Below are 20759 nucleotides of genomic sequence, written 5' to 3'. Positions count from 1 at the left end.
GGCCGAAGTGCAGAAGAGTCTGTGGCGCTAAAATGAGCATGTCGTGCTTCACAAAGTCTTACAGAGCCGAGGAAGAGGCCTGGCCGTGTCTGACAGCTCGCCAGAGGTGGCTGTCAGCTTTGGAAACCACAGACTAAACAATGGACAAACATTTGACTGACAAATCAGCGTCCATGGAGGGGGCTGCGTGGATCCTTAGGTCTGACTTAGGGTTTGGTTTTCGAAGTCCAAAGGAATCTGAAGTTTAGGTCAATTTGACCCAGTCATCCACATTGAAATGTTTATTTCAGAATTGATCCAGTGTTGTCAAAAGGTCCGGCTGAATCCATTACTGATGTTGTCATTAGGTTTCAATGGGCCATTTGTGTCCCATGCTGTTAAAGAACCCATGTTTTACACTTTTTCAGTGATTTATTTTAAGTTTTGATCTCCATATGATATATTTGTGGTTTTAAAGGTCCCATATTGTATAAAGTGAGATTTCCATGTCTTTTTTGATTATAAAGCAGGTCTAGGTTCTACATTAATACTGTGGAAGCATCAAAGTGCTCAATCCACAGAGAAATGCACACAGCCTGTATTCAGAAACTGAATGAACCGCCAGGACTTCTGTAACTTTGTGATGTCACAACAAAGCAGTCACCGCTCTCAGCCATGCCCCTTTGTGACACAAAGTTGCAGAAGTCTTCACGGCTCGTTTTAAGGCTCAGTTTCTTTGTGTGCTTTGATACTTTCACAGTATTAATATGGAACCTAGACCTGCTTTACAATGGGAATCTCACCTTATACAATATGGGATCTTTAAAGGAGTTTCAAGTTTGCAATTTTGCAAGAAAAGTTCAGAAGATAACACTGAAGTATAACCGAATTGTATTCCCTAGACGGTGCCACATTTTAGGGTATAAAAAAAGTCTGAGTAAATAGTTTGGTGGCCTAAAAAAATCTGATCTTGGGTGGTGAGCAATACTAAAAAGATGTTTTTCTCTCCTTTAATGACTGATTGAGCTTGTCGTCTTTGTTCAGGAGCATTCTCCCTTCCTGCAGGGGGTTTGGGTCTTTTTTATTTTTTTAGCAAGAGAGGTTGAGAGAGGTGAGGGCTGGTAAACACAGACCCAAGCAGAGTCCATAATTAGAGCAGCAAGCAGACCATGCCAAAACAAAGGCCAGAGCCTTTTACATGTCAGCTTGTATAAGGCTCAGTTTAACTGCTCTGTTAATGACTCTGTTTGTCTGTGAACTGACACAGCTGTTGATAGAATAAGAGTAAATAAAATAAATGAGCTGTGAAACTTTCAATCATATTCAGTTGAGATTTATTTAGGTCATTATTACACATTGCTTGAATTAAATATCATCCCTAAAACTTTGCACAAAGAACTGGCATGGCAGTGCAAACAATACAGCAGGTCGACAAATAAACGTGCTTCCATACAGATCATTTCCATCTTGTTTTAGTACTACGGACTGATGTGAACACAGGGTTTCAGACATGATGCTCTTGTGACCACCATCAGACAATCCAAAAAAGGAGTTTAGGATATTAACAAATCTTCATAAAAAAAGTCTTTGTAAAATAAAGCACAGCCTTAGAATAAACATTACAGTGCATAAAAGACATGCAGTCAACTAAAAAAAAAAAGGGCTAAACTTGGTACGGAGGAGGCTACCACTGCTTTAAAGTACAGGATCTCAGTGCTGTGACATGCCACAGGTCGGGGAGGTTCGCAACATATTGGCAGCTTGGTCAAATTACGATGTAACCACTTCACAAAGAATACTAAAAAATGAAGAGCTTTCGTCCTGCATTTCCATTTTTTTTTTCAAAGACACAAGAGACAAGCCTCAAACTGTACATCACCTTCAATATGATACCATGCCAGCATTTTCAAAATATTGCGAGTGGATGGATGGGCTGATAATAACGCTTTGACATTAAGTATTCATTTTAGTTAAAGTACATCATTACAGTTCAAGTAAATAAAAAGAATGGATTGTTTAAAATCGCCTCTAGTTGTGATCTATTGCTACTGTCTGCTCATGTAAAGTTTCAGAAAAATCCTCAAACATGAGAGTAGATCACAGTCAACATAAACAGCCATATAAAAACTCCTGGTTATTTTTCACTAAATACATTCTGGCAATTATCTAACATTTGGTGCAAACAGATGACAGTGCTGCAGTGGTTGCTTTTAAAAGAAGCTTGGAGACAATGTGTTCTGAACGCACAGGTTATAAAACGGATCTTGCACAAACTCAAGATGAAGAAGTGATTGTTCGTGGGACAGTTTTCTGTGAGACAACTGTTGAAATAATCTGCTTTATGAACCAGTTGCCTGTGAGAAATTCTGCAAGATATGCAACTTTTTCTAAAAAAAAAAAAAGAAAAAAAAGAAGAGATTTCTACTTGAGATAAAACTGGACTTAATTCCAAACAAGTTTCTAGCTGTGTCTCTCACGCTCAGTTCCAAGTCAGCCAGTTCTTAGAGTTTGAGCATGAAAAAGACTTCACTGTTTTCAGGGTCTGGAGAGGACTGGGACTGTCTGGGAGAGGAGGATCCTAGGGGGGTGAGCTGACTCAGCAGGTCCAGGCTGGTGCAGGGACTGCGTGCCACGCAACACGCCCCTTCGGGGTTTCCTCGCTCTTCAATGGGGCTAGCGCTACTTCCCCTGCCAATGCTACCACCAAGGCTAAAGCTTGCACTCCTGCCCTGGACCAGACCCTGGAGCCTCTGCCTTTCCTGGGCCTTCTTGGCCCTGTTTGCAATGTACCGCACCCTGCTTTGGCTCCTTGAGGAGGTTCTTCGCATTAGGGTCTCATCCACAGACTCTTCCTGTGACTGTCCAGGCCTGTTTTCTGGGGCAAAGTCGCTCGCAGTCAGGGGCTCCACATCAGTCAACTTCCGGAGTTGCTCTGTCAGGTTACTGGGTGGCTGAGACTTCTGTGGGCTGCCCCTGCGCAGCTGGTCCCTGGTCGGCCTAACGATGAAGCTGCGGCTGATGCTGCGGTACTTGCTGTCAAAGTTACAGGAAATGTCATCAGAGGTCAAATCCCCGAGGCTTTTGGACATAGAAGCTGTAGCTGTTGGGGTTTTAGCTGCGGGGGGCGGCCTGCTGGCTGCTGACTGCTTAAGCCCTTCCATGTAGAGTCGGCTCCAGGTGTGCCTCCTTTGAGTCAGTCTGCTGGGTGAGTCCACAGAGGCTACATGGGGGGGCTGCAGGGGTCGGGGCTTGAGCTCGTCTTCGGGGCTTTCACTTTGCTGAAGGTTGGGGTTGGACTTGCTCTTGCTGACACGCAGGGTGTCGTAGGAGACTAACGCTGAGTGACGGCAGTTGACCCAGGGAGGGTTGCAGGTGCTGCTGGCCGAGGGCAGACTGGTGAGGCTCTTCCTGGCCAGGTTAGGTAGGGACAGGTCGATGACGGTGTCACTGGAAGAGATGCTAGAGGAGGAGGACATGCTGTCTCGGTGGCTGCTTGGCTCCAGCTTGCTCCAAAGGCGGTCGTTCATGGTAGCATCAGTGCAGACCTCTGGTACGGCTGACTGGGCCTGTCCAGCTGAGGCTACAGCCACCCGGACATGGCCCTCACTTTTTGTTCTTCTCACTGGTGTGTGTGATGCCAGATTGCTAAAAAGTGCCCTCCTGGCCTGGGCTGTCTGAGCTGCAGGGGCTGCAGGGGTTCCTGTAGCCCCTGCTGCAGGGGGAGGCTCCGCTCGGTGGTCAGACTTTGACTCTGCCGGATCAGATTTCTTTTCTGTCAGAGTGTCTTGGTTTTCCCTCTGGTTTGGTGTGTTTTCCATGAATGAATGAGTGCTTCTGTTGGTCTGGGTGTCTTGGCTGCACTGTGACGGGACAGTTTTCTCAGCAGGGTTCGTCAGACGGAGTGAAATGGTTTTGGAATGGGTAGGAGGTTTCTTAGGATCTCCGCTCATCTTGATGGGACTGTCCACACCTCCATTTGGAGGATAAGTCAATGGGGAGTCTGCATTTATTGCTGTGGATGGCGAGTGCAGTGGTGTAGAGAAGGAGTGATGTGAGAACAGACTCTCTTCTGGAGCGGGGACAGAGCAGGTGAAACTTGTGTTCCTGGCGTCTTCAGAGTTCAGCACAGTAAATGGAGGAGGGGGAGCTGGTCTCTGCACTGTGAAACAGTCTGTGGAGAGAGAAAGAAAAAAAAGAAATTCATCACCATCATCAATGTCCTCTGTGGTCACAGAAAGCCTTTTGGATGTAAAACTGTATATGCATGAAAACGCACGCCTAACTGGAGAGATGTGAATGGCGGATGTTGGTGTATGAACATCACTTGAAGTTAAGAATCTGATGTGAGGTTCAGCCTTAAGTTACCACTGACAAAGAAGAATCACAGAGAGGCTGAGTGATAAACTTACTGGCCATTACCTGAGCTTTCAACTGCATCTCATGGCAGTTCTGCTCTGTGGTCTGTCTGACTACATTTGCTGATGAAGGCTCTGAGACGCCCTTTAAAAATCCAGAAAAAGGTCAGTAAACCCGCCTCCAGTTGCTGTTCCTAAGTTTTTTTTTCGCTCACACCATAAATGATCATCCCAGTTTATTATGACTTAGATTTTATCTTTCCCTGTGACTGCAGGTTCTTGGTGTGTTATTGTATATATGTTATTTGCTCTCTCATCATGAGACTTTCTGAATAGATAAGGATGAACTAACAAGTTAACCATCATTTGTGTCTTATCATCAACATGTTACCAGGGAAAATAAAAAGCCTCAGCGGATGTCTGTGGGTCGAAGACAAAAAATATTAGATATGATGACCCTAAACTTTTGGCTCAGTTTTAACTGTTCCAAGCTCATGGGCTAAAGTGCATTTAGGGCGTGTCCATATCCATTCTGCTATTTCAATGGCAGAAAACATAACACAATGAAAATTGATTCTTTGCACACTTCAAACTTTCATGTGTTTTCCACTTGCTCGCAGTGAGTCTCTGTCCGGACCTGCAGCTGTATTCACTGATGTGAACAGACAAAGCTGGCATGGTGCTCTCATTATTTCCACTGTTGTCATTTTGAGTTAGTGCATTTCAAGAAAATGTGAAAAATGAATGAAAATATGGATTTCAAACCCCAACCCACCCCCACAGGTGTGACATATGGGTCATGAGAGAAACAGGCTGGTGAGACAGAAGCCCCTTTTACACAGAGATCCTGTCATGTTGCTGTTAAAAAAGACCCCCCATTACACCGCCCTTGCTTGTTTTCACTGAACCAAACAAAGCCGTCATGATGCCGACCCAGTGTGTGATTTTAGAAAGCATGTTCAGGAATTAGAGGTGTGACGTGTAACACAACAGCGTCGGCATCTGTCTCATTTACACAGACATCGATCTGGCTCTGTGACTGTGTCCAGTGTCGCCATAAAGGTGGAACAACACATACAGATACAGAACCGGGAGCCGCAATAAAGGTGCAACATTCACCCCTTAAATACGCTGTGTAAAAGGGGCTAGAGAGACTGATGGGTGAAGTGCAGGTGAAGGTGTCAGGGATGTAATTTAAGGTTTCATTCATGCATTCAGCATTTTACCTGGCTCTGGTCATCCCCTCAATTCTGCACTAGGAACAGAGAAAGCATGCAAAAGGGACAGAGAGGAAAAAAGGAGTTTAGCAAAACTGGAAAGAAAAGGGTGAATGAAGGCAAGGAAACAGTTTACAGGACAGAGAAAGCATCTTATCCATCTCCAAATCGACAAACACACAGCATCTGTTTTACATTGAAAAGAAAGACGAGAGGTAAAGCTGCTGACACAGAGATGTATCTCATGACTTACCAACAAGTACACTATCTGCAAGCATCAGATGACTAACAGATGTAAATTCAACTCGTAAAACATACTTGATTTTCCCTGTGAGATTCATTTTGATTGTAAAAACACTGATGGCCTTCATGGACTGAGAGGCTGGAGAGGAGGGGGTCAGTGTGGAACAGCTGGTGTTCAGCAGGAACTCCCCAGAAATTTGTCATGTGAAGGAGGAGGAGGGGGTCGTCACCTGGACGCACCACAGACGTCAGAACATTGTAACTTGCAGAGCTCAGCCAGTTGTTGTAGGTCACGGAGGTTTAAGACTCAAAGTGGATGTAAACTAACCCTAACGCTTATGGACGTAACTGGAGTTTGTTCGAGGCTGCAGTTTGTGATGGCGGACTGGACTGCATTATATAAGTTTAAGATTTGACAAAATATTAGAATCGCTTAGTACAATGCAGCAACTGAGGCAGTGTATATCCTGGCAAGTGTGTACAAACTGTAATATTGCCGTTAATACTCGAAGAAATATTTGAGAATTGTGACTTTATTTTAAGAATAAAGAAAAAAGAAAAAGTCATATTTAAGAATATGCTGCTCCTCTGTCACTCTCTGTTTAGACACTCAGATCTACTATCTACTTATTAATCGAAGGTGGCAGAAAACCGTGCTGGATTGTTCCAGTCCACTTTAACCGCTGTGTATTTGTATGTCTTCATGGGTCACAGCCACTTGTCTATACTATTCTATTTTAATCTTGTTGATGAACAGTTAATGGTCGGTTCGGCTAGCTGTAGGCTGGTGAAGTGGACTACATGAGGGAACATATCATAGTTCGTTAATTTCAGGTTAAAACTTACCACTTCTCTCATCTGCCCAGCCGGTGGGTAGTGTCAGGTTCAGTATTTTAAGGCAAAGAAAGGCAAGATTGGAATCAATCAACTGAAACAGGAATCAGTGACAAGACTTAAATAAAATTGACAAAACCTAGGACTGAACTCTACATTGGTGACGACGCAAAGAAACAAGTCGGGATTTCAGTTAGACCTCAAACTATCAGGGACACATGGGATGTCAAGGTGCTAGTCTCGGCCTGTACGGAGGCTAACTGGAAGTCTACAGTAGGTGCACTACAGCCACGACACAGCAGCTACTGGGTTACTGCTAAGGCTGCCTCAGATACATCTTACCAGCGAAGAACATGGGGGACTTATGGCGCAACTCTTCCATTTTCTGAGCAAACAGGGCGTTCATCTCGCGCTGCAGGGTGCCTACAGCCCGTTTGCGGCTGTCAAGGACAGAACATGGAGGAAGCATAGGAGGCGACTCCAGGCCGCTCAGACTGTCACAGCTGCTGCTGTCACTCAGCGAGAGACCTTCAGGTGCATTACTGTTTGTGAATGGGGTGAGCATTGAGCCACAAACAGCGCCGTAGTTGGGGGGTGTTGCCTGCTGCCAACGGAGGTTGGTCCTGCAGTCTGGTGTGAGGCTCGGCGCTGGTGTTACAGAGTTGGGGGAGAGTCTACGGGGAACACTGCAGGACCGAGGGCTCCTCTGTGATGCGTGAGGCTGAGGTCGGACATGCTGGGTACCCAGAGTTTGCCTGGCTTTGGACCTGTGGAAGGGAATGGGCTGGCGGAGAGCCTGGGGCAAGAGCTGAAACTGGTCCTCGGTGCAGGACTTGAGTTTGGGAGGAGACTGCTGTAAGTCTGGCTGGGCAGCTAGGGGCTGGGGCTTGGCTACAGGCTCTGGCTGAACTTGTCTCTTGGTTGAAGAGGAGCGACTACTTCTCTCCCGTCTCTCCCCATCTGCCATTTTAGACTTGCATTCCTGCCTTTCCTCAACCTGAACCTTTCTTTCAGCCTCTGGACTCTCCTTGGAGCCGATCACACATGTGATGCAGTTGGAGGACATCCCCACCCTACCTGAGCTGTTAAGCGCGACGCGGGCAAACACACCTGGCTTCATGTCCAGTGGGTCGTGAAAGCGGAGCCGACTGGCCCGTTTCAGAGGCTCGCTCATGGGTCGTTGCTTAGCAAAAAGCGAGCTCTTACCTTTACCCTCCTCAGGGTGAAAAGCCCCATTGGTGTCAGGACGCTCCCAGGGCCCCTTGGCTTGGTGGGATGCCCCCAGTGAATCCCTGGTGCGGTGTTGTGGTGGTGTGGGCTGGTGAGAGGTGGCAGCAGAGGCCTTGTCCCTGTCTTCAGACTCTCGGTCCTCACTAGCACCCTCTGAGCTGTAGTCTTTGGTGTCGATGGTGATCTCTGGGAAGCCCTTTTTGATTTTGGGCTGGCTTTTGGTGGGTGCACTAGCGGTGCGGCGCAGGAGGTGGGCACCGAATGGGTGCTTACGGCTGTGCTGTGCAGCAGCATGGCTGTCCAGGGAAGCCTGCTTTGGGTTTCTGTGAAACAGCCCTTTTATGCCGCTGGCTGCTCTGGCCTGACAAGAACACAAGAGAAGATCATTGTCAAACAAACAATGAATCGTAACAAACCGCAACGAATAAATCAAATGGAGATCGTGCAAGAAAAATATTTGTCATAGACACTGGACACAAGTTTTTGTACAGTGAGCATGCTTCAAAAGGAACAAACAAATTCCATCAATATACCCAAGAACTTTCTGTTACTGTAACACCAGGTGTGAATGATCACTCAGTCTTTAACATGATCATTCTGCTGTAATCCATGCTGAAGCTTTGAATTCCATGTGGATTCAAAGTGTTTGCCTCCACATCTGTACACAGCAGCTGTCGCCCCAGCGGTTAAATATTAGTCAGACAAACATGTGCTTGAAGCTACCTGTCAAAGTTAAACGCACAGAGCACCTCAGGCTGTGTTCGCCTCTACACCTAAACACAGTGACCCGAATGACTGTTTGCAGGAACTAGGGATGTCACGATACCAGAATTTTGGTAGTCGGTACCAATACCATTGAAATTCCACGATTCTGGAAACCAAATTCAATATGACAGCAAAAAACAGAAAACAACAGAGACTGCATGTGCGTGCACTCACTGCTCCATGAGGTCAGTGTACTGCAGCAGTTTGAACTGCCACACAAGGTGACAGACCAATGGTGTAAAAATATTCACTTCAAAAGTCAGTTATATTTTAACAGACTGAACAGTGATGACTGTAGCCTGCTAATGTTGTAAGCTGTTGCTACGATAGTCTAAACAAGCTAACGTTAGCTTAAACAAACTAACGTGCTGCCCCTTCATTTGCTCCTGTCATTCCACATGGTATTGTTTACTGTGCCTACGGTACCAGTGCTACTGTGGAAAAACAAGTACCGTTACATTTTCAGAATTTTGGCATCGACTTGGTACCGAAGTATCAGTTCACGTGACATCCCTAGCAGGAACCCAAAATTTTAAATTTTCCCTGTTGGTAGAACCACAACTTACAACTACAACACTGCAGTAATGGTTTAGAAGTAGTACATAGGCTGCACTGATATTGATATAAATTAAATAGTAGCTTTCAGATGAAGGGAAAATCCAGATTCCAACAAATTTCTTTTTATGTAGAACCCATATAAAGAGGTAATATTCAGATTACACAGACAAATGTAGTGCTGAATCGACCTTTGCTGTGCGTTTACGTGCTGCATGATAAAAGGTCACAACAAATGGGGCAAAAATGATACGAACAACAATGAAGACATTCAGACAACGACACTGATGACTGTTACACTCACTTTGACAGAAATGCCAAATGGAGCTTTAGTGGGACAAGGCATCATATTATATCCCTACAACCACTGCTATTATTTGTTTGAACAATGTGGAAGAAGTAGATCCAAATAGTCTGACCACTGTGGTGACTGAACATCTGGCAAGGGGGAAAGTAACAATACAGACAAAAAGACAAGACGATAAAGAAAAGAGTCTCTGGCTGAGTGAAAAAAGAGGAAATGTGGGCTGAACTGCACATGATGACCGTAAAGCTGCCAGGAAGTGAAGCTCAGTAAGTCATGCTCTGCTGCCTGAGCTGCCTTTGGCCTGTGAAACCTTCCACCTTTAAGCAGCTCTCAACACTATGGGAAATGCCCGTTTGCAGTCTAACCCAGAGGCACACGAGAAACTCAGTATTATTATTATACCTTTGTTCACCTGGTAATCAAGCTCAAAAACGGGAAGCTCCAATACATGTTTCAACAGCTCCAGTGAATAATAATAATAATAATAATAATAGGGAATTGATTCTGGATTTAAATGGTGGACCAGGAGACTGATGGGTCTCCATATCTAAAGTTAGGTACATGACGTGATGCAATAATATGATGTGTAAAAATACGAAAGAGAAAAAAAGGCTCTGGAGCTGTATACCCCTGCAGTGCAGCACACTGAAAAACTCCTGAGTTAAGTGGAAAAAATGCTCTCTGCAAAAAAAATCAGCAGAGAGACGTCACTGCAGCCTGGCAGAGTCCCTGGCTTCCATCTCTCTCCAGCTCTTTAACAGAGCCGGCCGATGACATTGGATCTACTTTGGGGGGGGGGGGGGGGGTCAATGAGGATGCAGGTAAGTCAAGCCATCATAACTCATGTGAGACATGAGTTGGTCTTATCATTTTTAATGCTTACAGTTGGCTGACAAGAGGGGTGTGTGCAGAGGGGTAGTGGGGGGTCACTTAGGTGGCAAAGAGGGTGGAGCGTGTGGCTCATGCAAGATGCCGACTGGGTCTCACTACACCTGTGTTTTGAGCGGCAGCTTCAGGGCTCCTAAAAATTTCTTGCCTTTAAATGGAGCGTTTGGAAAAAGAGGGGTCCACTGAAATCACAAACAGACACAGGAAGAGAGTGAAAATCAGAAAGGGGGGGAGGATGAAAGAAAGAAAAAAATGGGTGGGGGATAAGAGAGAATCACAACAGGAGGCACAGAGCAGCAGCTGAGAAACAGGAAGTTCAAAGCAAGGACAATGAAGAACAGAGCGGTCATCTACACCATGTCTGGAGACAGCTGAGTGAAACTAAAGGATCAAAGACACAAAACCAAAGCTTGTGTGGTGATAGCGACAACTGCATTAGTTATGAGCACAAATAACATTTTGAAATAGAAACTGCAATAATACACACAGTCAATACAGGGTAATGTTCTTATGAACAATAACTACGTCAGCACCATTATCATTTTCCTGAGTAATTGAAATTCATGAAGAAGCCTATTTTCCAATGACGCTTTGGGCATTCATGTATTGTAACTGCATGAATATAATAGAAGAGAATGTTGGGCTGCAAGGTCTCACAGTCAGAGTTCCTTTGCATCCCAGAGATGCTAGTTGGGGTCGAGGTCTTCCACAATGAAGTGAGAAAAACCATTCTCAGTCCTATGCAGTAGCTTTTCTTTGGAAAAAATTATCACTATTCTACTGCAGCCACCAGTGAACAGATCACACAACTTGTCTACTGATCATTCCTGAACTATTCTGAATTATTTATTATGCTTATTATTATCATGCTATTTCTAAGCTTTCCTTTGATTGATCTGCACAGTGCTGAGCCCAACCGATAAATATTTCAGAAATATTATTATTATAGGAACAATGTCTCTAATACATAGTTTTTTTTCTGAGATCAAATATGTTCATGTTTAAAAATGTTTATTGCTTGATATATCAATATGTATTGGACATGGATAAGTACAGATATAACATGAATAATATGGCATCAAAAATTCAGTATCGATTGAGCTTTAATTAACACAGATTATGATTGTATTATAATTTTACACAGTCTCATAAACTGGACACTTTAAATTCAACTTCATAACAGGGACAAGAGATTTTTCAGCTGGCGGCCACTGTAGTACCTACCTTACCAGTGATGTCATTCACAGCTACATGAACAAAGATGGAAGCCTCCTCCATACCTTCCAAGTACACGTGGCGATAACCTGCACACAAACACATTATAGACAGAGCTACATTATCAGTGACTCAAACGTAACAGTGCACATAGATAAATATGTGTTGTATCAATCAGAAGTGAAACAAAGGCCTATCCACACCTTTTTCTATGGTTGATGTTCTACTTCTAGCCACTGACTCTCACTCCTCACCAGCACCATCAATCAGATCATTTTACTGGATCATTAAAGAAAAAAAAAAAAAAACTACACTGGCGTCCATGATGTAGCACTCTAGCAGTACAGATCCGATCCTAAAACATCCTCAGTCCTGACGACTGTTTTAGCTCTGCATCAGAAACAATCTCTCTACTCACACACCTGAAAACGCACATCGCATGACTATTAATGTACACTGGGCAAGTGCGTGCTGGTGCAAAGGAACAGCATTTAGAATTTATCTGCACAAAAGCTGCCAGCAAAGACAACAAAGTCGACAATGCTTGGAATATGTTATCCATGGTGCATTCACCACTGGTAGTCCAGGCTGATAAGAGCCAATCTGGGAGCGACTGTGAGTATCTATTTGCTAACTTTGGACTGAGGTAGCTGTTTCCCTCCCTGCCTCCAGTCTCTATGCTAAGCTAGGCTAACCACATCCTAAATCCAGCAGTGTACTTGACATACGTGAGACTAATAACCATCTTCTCATCTCATTCTCTAAAAGAATAAAACAAGCACATTTTTCAAAGTGCTGATCTATTCTATTAATAAACTGCTGAAGTCATAATTATACCAATAATTAATAATTAGTCATATTAGGACCAAACACTCCGGGTCTCAGAGTCATTCCAAAGGAGTTTCTGAGATTCAACCAGAGTAGCACTGATCAATTTCAAAATAAATATATTGTTTCAAAAAGCATCATAATAATCACATTAGACTCTTATTCTCAGTAAACTAAATTTTCATAGCTATGCAAATCATATCACTGAAAACGGGAGAAACAAAAAACAAAAACAAGGCTTTTAGAGGTCACCAGAGAAACATGATCTGTATCAGTTCCATGTAAAAGCAGGTGATTCAGAATGTCTTACCTGGCATCATGCTGTTGAAAGCAATGGTGCGCTGGCCGATGAAGTCTTGGCCAATGGGGTCATGATCCCACACGAGGAAACGCACCAGGGCCAGCTCCGGCATGTGGACCGTAAACACCAGAGTCTCCTCCCACATTGGGTTGAAACCTACAGGACCGTCCCGAGAGATGTCGGACGCAGGGGAGGAGGAAGAGGATGGAGGGAAGGGGGCCAAGGGAGGAGGAGGCAGAGGAAGAGGGAAAAATGAGAGGAGGCATGAGAAAGAGTGGGACAAGCAAATAATGAAAAGAGAGTAGAGAGGGACAGAGACAGAGGACAGAGAGAGTGGACGGTCCAGGACAAAGTTAGAGAGCGAGCTCAGCACTCATCAATTATTCAGTGTGTGTCTGTGTGTGTGCTGACTGAGAGGTGCTAGCTGTGCACGTCTCCTCAAGCTGAGCTCATCAATTATAGATCAGAAACCATACAGACAGCACGCACGCGCACACACACACATGCATGCACACACAAACACAAACACAAACACAAACACACACACACACACACACACACACACACACACACACACACACACACACACACACACACCCACACTCACACACACACACACACACACACACACACCCACACTCACACACACACACACACACACACACACACCCACACTCACACACACACACACACACACACACACACCCACACTCACACACACACACACACACACACACACACACAATGCATTGCTCCGATCAGCACATACATACACTAATCACATGTCAAAGCTAAACCACGACAGACCACAGCAAACACCAGGACATCATATGTGAGAAAACAGCAGTGAGGAGCAGTCAGCAGTCATAGTCCAGTCACACCATAAACTGATTTATTCACATTCATCCCTGTGGCCTGTAGGTCTGCCTTGGTGAAGTAAGTCCATAAATAGCTTTATTTGTATCGGAAGTTTATGAAGACAGATGAGCCAGAGTAAAACACCTCTCCATCAACTCACCATTGTCATCCACCACTCTGGTCTGCTCCTTGCAGCAGTCCACTGGGAGGCCAATGATCTCCACCTCCACGAAGGGATCAATGATCTGACAGAGAGACATTACACAGAACTGAGGTGACACAGCAAGTTCCAAGACACTTTCAATGATCACACTTCATTACTTCCTGGTTTGTGGAATAATCTGATTTGCACTAGAGTTTTGCTGAAATATCACCATCACCATTCAGTGAAGTTGACACACTGCTATGTTCCCGTGAAAACACTTTGTAAAACTCTCGGGTATAGAAGGGTCGAACTGAGGGAAACTGGACTTGGCTTTATATCTTTATATACTTGAAGACATTTCACCTCTCATCCCAGAGGCTTCTTCACAGTCCGCTGCCGGGTAACCCGCAACAAAGGTGTGTAACGGGTCAAAAATATATTTATATAAATTCATGCGTATGGGCATGACAAAAATGTTTATTCAGCATTTTTAACATCTATGAGCTAATATTAAGCCTAATATGCTTCCAGGTTTTTTATTTTTATTTTGATAGCCTACGACACAAATTCACTTTCAGTCCAATCATGGGACACCGACAGATCTGCTAGCTAGTTCAACAAAAATGTATGACATAACAGAAAAAAATCATCGAAGGCCAAGTCAGATGTTTGTGAGAAATTTGGTGTAACCAGAGGCTGTGAGAATAACACTATCAGCACAAAGAGGCCGTAACGCAGTTAGCGGTACACTTTGTGTGCCGGGACATGAGATTATTTGACACCGTGTGTGGTGATGGATTCAGTGAACTGGCACGGGGCCCATTTTTGTGGCTGGTAACAAGCATCAACCATCAGTTCAACCAGTGTTAGTAGCAGCTAATGTATCCTATAGCCTGCAGCAGAGATGGGGAGCGGGCTGCAGAGCTCAGCTCAATCCTTTCTAACTCCACACTCCCAGATTTTATTACTTTTCAAACTTGTAGTGAACCAACGCTGACTCAGGACATTTATCAGACTTCACACAGCTCCTCCGGAGACACTAAAGGCTTTGTTCAAATATTTTTTTTTTACATAGTGTCGCTGTTGGGCAGAAACCTTGTATGTCTAAAACTGTTACTTTTCAGGAAATGACATAAACAAAACGAAACCTGTTCTAAAAATAACTGAACACCACAGGATTAAGTCAAAAGCTCTTTATAATAGTTTTCATTGATTAAATATTTTTAAAACCCACATAATTTTTGAAAAAACTGGATGTATGTGTCGTACCTCTCCCCGGTCCCCTAACATTGAGTCTTTGGGTTTGGGCAGCTGTTGTCCACTGATGATCTTCAGCACCAGCTGTTTCTTCATCTGACCTGGCAGCGGGTCCTCCAGGTTGGGGTTAAAGGCACCTGCAGTGGGTAAAAAAGGAAGTACAATGGTTATTTGTGATCCCTTACTTACAAAATTAAATAGTACATTTATTTTTATTGTAACCTTTTACACTGCAAATCAGTGTAATCTTTTTTGAAAGTCAAGTATTATCACAAGTCTTACATGTTTACCTGGAATGTCTAATTTGCAGAAACAACATTTAAAAGGTCCCATATTGTATGAAGTGAGATTTCCATGTCTGTTTTTTAATCATAAAGCAGGTTTGGGTTCTATATTCATACGGTGAAAGTATCAAAGCACTCAATCTACAAATAATGCACACAGCCATTATTCAGACACTGAGCCTTAAAACGAGCCGTCAGGATGTCAGTAACTTTGTGATGTCACAACAAAAGATCAATAAGACATTTAAAAAACTACAAATTACAGAAGCTGTAAATCACAAAATGCCTATAGCATTTTCTACCAATATTAAAACATTTCTAATGATTAATTATGACAATACTGACATTGATATCTTGCCTGACATAATCATGCCTGCCAGTGCAAAGTGGAAATTACAAAATGAAAATAATCCCGAGGTCTATGCTGAAAATAAACTCCATATTTTCTACTAAATGAATTGAATGAATATTTTTTCACGTGCTGACCTTCACACATGCAGGCAGGTTTCAGCATGTAGCCACAGTTGCCGTTACTGTAGAACTTGGCTCTGTTGAGCTGCAGGACCCGGCCCTCTGACTGGTAGTTGAGTGCAACTGAAATCAAAGCAGAGGAGCGAAATGGTCAGCAACACTGTAGCGGACTGACAGATCTGACCATTTTGAATGCAGTGGGTAGGGCTAAGCTCATACCGAGCTGGCAGCCAGCATTCCAAAAGGGCTGGGGATTGAAGTTGGAGGAGTCCACGCGGTAAGAGGAAGGGTAGATGCGGGAGAGCTGTCGCTGGTTGAACTGGATGAAGGACGTAGCTTTCTGCTGCATCACCTGATGGGCTTTGGTCTCACTGAGCGACGACACCTGCCAGCCGCAGTTGGCTGCCGGGAACAACACAAAAGAATCTTTTATTTCTGCATCAGGCTCATGAACTTCCATTCCACGGATAGATAATAGTTAAGGTAAATATCATCAATATGGTCTCATTCAATGGCAAAAGAGTTCCCTTCAGAATATACTGTTTGTGGATGATCTGTTCAATGGAAACACAGTATTCGTAAAATGAATAAGTAAACAAGACTAAGAATCTGACCGAGCATCTGATGTTGACTGTTCATATTTTAGTCTACACGTTCTTCATCATAGAATCACTCTCAGTTGTAAGTTACCAGCAAAGCGAGGTATTGCACATTCCCTATTAAGTATTGAGCATCAGGTTTAGCAGTGAGTAAAGCTAACACCTGTACAGCGTGAACAGAAGAGCTCACCTTGTGCCTCGATGTCATAGAGACCCACAGACCGCGTGTATTTGACCAGATCAGACAGAGCTCTGGATAACTTCATGGTCTTCTTCTTTCTGTAAGGTCATTAAAGGTCAAGGTTACAGAAGTGCCCACATTATATACTTGAGTATGTTGATTAGACAGATAATATATAAAGTATGACAGTGCGTATATACAGATATTTACGACAAAAATTATGTTACAGATAAAACAGTGTATGTTTTATAAAAGATAATATGCAGTGGAGTGGAGTGGAAATATCTATATCAAAGCTAATGACAGCTTACTTTTGTAATTAGTTAAGAATACTGTCCTAGAAGGGTGTGTGTGACTTTATGAGTGTGTAGCATACTTGCTGTGGTGCAGGGGGGCACGGGAGGTGCTACTTGTGCTCTCTTGATCTGTATCTGTGTCCTCAAAGCTCGACGTCTTCTTCAGCTTGGTCGATTTTTTCTGCAGAGGAAAGAAGTGAGGGACCAAAGAATATTGGTGAGAGTTGTGTAACATGTGGAACGGACTTTAAGAGATTATTAACATTTTGAAAATGTGCCCTGCATGCCTCTGAAAAGTCTGTAGCACTAAAATTTGAAACCCAAATCTGGTGGCTATTTGTTGAGTGCTACTTCATTCTGATTGTCCAGTGACATGCTTAGATAGTTTGTCAGTAACAGCATCCTGCCTGTACTTGGTAAGTTAATGGGGTTTGATCCAGGTTTAATGCAGATGACCAATCAGTGGTAGAGTTACATAGATGGGAACAAAGTGACTGCCACTTTAAATGAACTGAGATTAATATTGTTCTTCTGTTTTACCTGCCAACCCATTTCAATTGCTCTATTATAATGTTTTGTACATGTTTGAGTTAGGTCCAATTTTATTGTTGAATGAAAGAGTGATGCAACAACCCATTGTGTCACATACTAACACATCATCAACAGTTAAGAAGTCGTGTCTCTGGTCTGTATACTGGAAACCATTTTTCACTGTCTCCAGTATGTTCCCATCACAAAAAAATGGAAGCTTGAGTAGAAATACTCAAATACACAAAACTGATTTTTAAAAAGTGAGAGTGAAGCAGAGAGAGCAGAAATAAAAGAGCAAACCTTGCGTTTAGAGAAGTTCCCCATGAAGGAGCGGCCTGTGTGCTTGTTGCTGCTGGGATTAGCCTCGTCTGCTGTGTCCGTCCCGTCCTCACTTTTACCCTAACAACAGAGGAGGAGAAACTCAGCGTGTTTTGTAAAGAAACATTTTCAAGATTTTTAACTGAAAATTAGAAAAAAAAAAAATACTGATCAAAAATCAAGTACGTGCCACATGTCCATCACTTATTGGACTGAAATGTTGTTTTATTTTGTTTTATATGGGATGATTTAAACAATTAAATTCAAAGTGGCTGCTCTTAGAAAGAAATCACTACACCATAACGGTTAAATGTGTAAACTGTCTTTGCTTCTCCACTCAACATGAATTAAAAACAAGAAAACTGAGAAGAGTCATCAACAGCAGAATTTCACAAGACTCCGAGGCAATAACAGAAATAAATTATTCTAATTACACGTCAAAGATTGTATTTCATAGAAGTCATTTATATGCTAATAGGCTGAGAGAGTGGACTTGGAGAGCTGATTTAAAGAGAAACACTTCATTAGGTGCCACATTTATTGAGGGAAAGTCAAGAAGCACAGGCTCCACTCTCTTCCCCAGTGGTGCCCTACCTCACATTCACAGCAACTCACACATTCACACCACAAACGTTTATGTAACATTGATTTTAACAACACAGGTTTAAAAGGGATTGACTTATGTAAAAGTGGGCATTTTTACAGCAGAGCACCAATGGAGAAAGCCACCTGGCAATGTTGGTGAGTTTTGCGAAAGAAAGAAAGAAAGAAAGAAAGAAAGAAAGAAAGAAAGAAAGAAAGAAAGAAAGGAAGTCCAGATGTAACTTGCATCGGTTAAGAGTCGAATATGTGTTTTTATCCAAGTAATGTATTCATATTCACTTCTGGCTCTGTTTGAGTAGTTGTCGTTGTTGGAGAGAGGGTTACTAATCCATTACTCATACACACTGTCACAGCTCTGTCAGGGATTTGAACTGGCATCTGTCCAGTCCAGATCCCGTCCCTATCACCTCTGCATAGTTGATTTCAGAAGAGAGTGGAGGAGTGTGTAAATAAGGAACCGTCAGTTCAATGTCTGGCTTGTTTAAAGGATGATGGCTGACTTTCACCGTTTCCAGCATTAAGGCAGAAAAGAACCAAAACATAAAATATTTTGACATTAAAATGTCCTTTTTTAAGCATTTGTTTACACTTCATTTGAATTAAAGTAAACAGTATCTTTCCTCCAGCTACAACTGAAAATACTGCTGAAGTTTACTAACAGCTTTGTGTCTATTCCTCTCCGAAACACATCAAAACCATAAATCACTAATCTCAAACTTCATTATTTCTGTGTTTTGTCTCCATCTTTGTGCTCAGTACTCATTGCTCTGTGTTTTTGAATTGAACTTGTAGAATTAAAGGTGGAGTAACCTATTCTAATCCAATACACTTCATCAGATTCAGTTAACATCTCCTCATGGTCTGCTAGCTGTCTTTTACGTGTGCTGAAAAAAATTTGGTGTTCCTACACAGCCCTGGCTCTGTCAATGGGAAATGAAAATTAAAGTGACTCGCACCAAGCCATTTCGGCCAATCAGCAACAGGGGAAAGAAACAGAGGGGACATGGGGGACATGCCAACGGATAGTGCCAATTTTAGAATTACGAGGGGATGAAGAAGGACCAGTCTACCCTATGTCACGTGTGGAGTTTTCAATGGGATTGATTTGAGCTGGAAACAAGAGACGTGAAGGCGAGGGCATGGAAGAAATGTCTACTGGTGGTGGCGTGACGGTGGAATATACTCCACAACATAATCACACTGTCAAGGAGAAATGGTTGAGGAACAGCCAAAGAGGAAAACGCCAGAGGAACAGAAATTTAAATAGAAGTACTATGATAAGGACAGGGAAAAGAGCTGTGTAAACATTGGTTACAATGGTGGAAACTGCACAGTGTGATTAGGAAAGAAATTCAGCCCTGGATTTATCCACTGAAACTGGCCAGCACCCTGAATGACAGGCACAAAGAGAGGCCAGGACAGAGACAGAGAAAACTTGAAGAACTTGAATGTTGAATGTTTTGATGGCACACCAGCTGACCTATGCTGCAGCACACTTAACACCGACAAACTAAAACCATTATTACAAACAAGTATTAATATCATTAACCATCGCCAAAGAAAACATATTACTGAACTGGAAAGACAGAACTTAGGTATCCATAACACATTGGCTCAATTTTCTAATCAGATCATTCAAATCTAGAAAAACTTACAACTTCTCTAAAAAACATCAAATCATACCACAAAACCCATTCCCATGACAGTATTTCAGAAAGTTCAGGTGAGATCTTGACTCACTAGGACTCCCTGTCTTCCTGTCTGTGTTTACCTTGGAGCCAGTTTTGCCTGTGGGCTTCCCAGCAGGGGGGAGGGCTGCAATAGTGAAGCTGTCTGGATCCTCTCGGTCTCGGATCTTGGACTCCTTCATCAGGTTGTCCAGCTTTTTTTTGGCCATGTTCTCCACCTGCTTTCTGTTGGCTGACGTCTGGAAGAGGAATAGTTACAGAGAGTGATGATGATTGTGATCATACATGATACATGAGATGAGGCTGACGTTCAACAGTTCCTGGGAGTTATTACTCATTTTCCATGTCATAAATGTGACACGTTTTACAGAGAGGATAGTTTATTTAGTAGGCCACTGCAACAATTTTGATTATCTGTTAATCATTTAAGTCATTGTCAAGCAAAAGTGCCAAATGTTCTCTGTTTTAGTTTAGAGAATTTGCTGCTTTTCTCTGTTTTGAAATAATTGTAAATTATCATCTTTGAGTTGTGAACTGTTGTTTGGACAAAACAAGTGATCTGAGGACATCACTTTGGACTTTAGGAGATTGTGACAGCCATTTTTGTACTATTTACTGACGTTTGAGAAAAATAACCAACAGATGGATTGATAATGAAACAAATTTTTAGTTGAAGCCATAAAATATTAACTTTTAAAAATAATTCTTACAAGAACAGACAGTGAATATCTCAGTGTTTAAAGTTAGGAAAGTAGGATTTTATCTGAGGTTGTACTGTAGAAGACACTTTGGAAAAGTCTGAAAAGGTAAA

At 42.9% G+C, this 20759-nt stretch overlaps 1 protein-coding gene across 1 annotated transcript in view; it reads right to left on the bottom strand.

Moving 5' to 3' along the window:
- Positions 1–1327: 1327 nt before the first annotated feature.
- Positions 1328–20759, bottom strand: part of plch2 (phospholipase C eta 2) — a 50047-nt gene continuing 30615 nt past the window's right edge. Inside the window, exons 11-22 of the mRNA XM_022761647.1 lie at positions 20032–20187; positions 17640–17738; positions 16889–16989; positions 16522–16610; positions 15952–16134; positions 15748–15855; positions 14990–15114; positions 13736–13820; positions 12727–12873; positions 11598–11677; positions 7835–8219; positions 1328–4150 (exon numbers count right to left, since the gene is read on the bottom strand). Of these exons, the coding sequence (XP_022617368.1) occupies positions 2481–4150; positions 7835–8219; positions 11598–11677; positions 12727–12873; positions 13736–13820; positions 14990–15114; positions 15748–15855; positions 15952–16134; positions 16522–16610; positions 16889–16989; positions 17640–17738; positions 20032–20187 (3228 nt within the window). The 3' untranslated portion in view covers positions 1328–2480. The remainder of the gene's footprint in view (positions 4151–7834; positions 8220–11597; positions 11678–12726; positions 12874–13735; positions 13821–14989; positions 15115–15747; positions 15856–15951; positions 16135–16521; positions 16611–16888; positions 16990–17639; positions 17739–20031; positions 20188–20759) is intronic.

This window comes from Seriola dumerili, unplaced genomic scaffold (assembly GCF_002260705.1).
Source record: "Seriola dumerili isolate Sdu_G_001 unplaced genomic scaffold, Sdu_1.0 BDQW01000425.1, whole genome shotgun sequence".
Lineage (NCBI taxonomy): Eukaryota > Metazoa > Chordata > Actinopteri > Carangiformes > Carangidae > Seriola > Seriola dumerili.
Note: the sequence above shows the minus strand (reverse complement) of the source record. Positions and strands in the feature narration are given on the sequence as shown.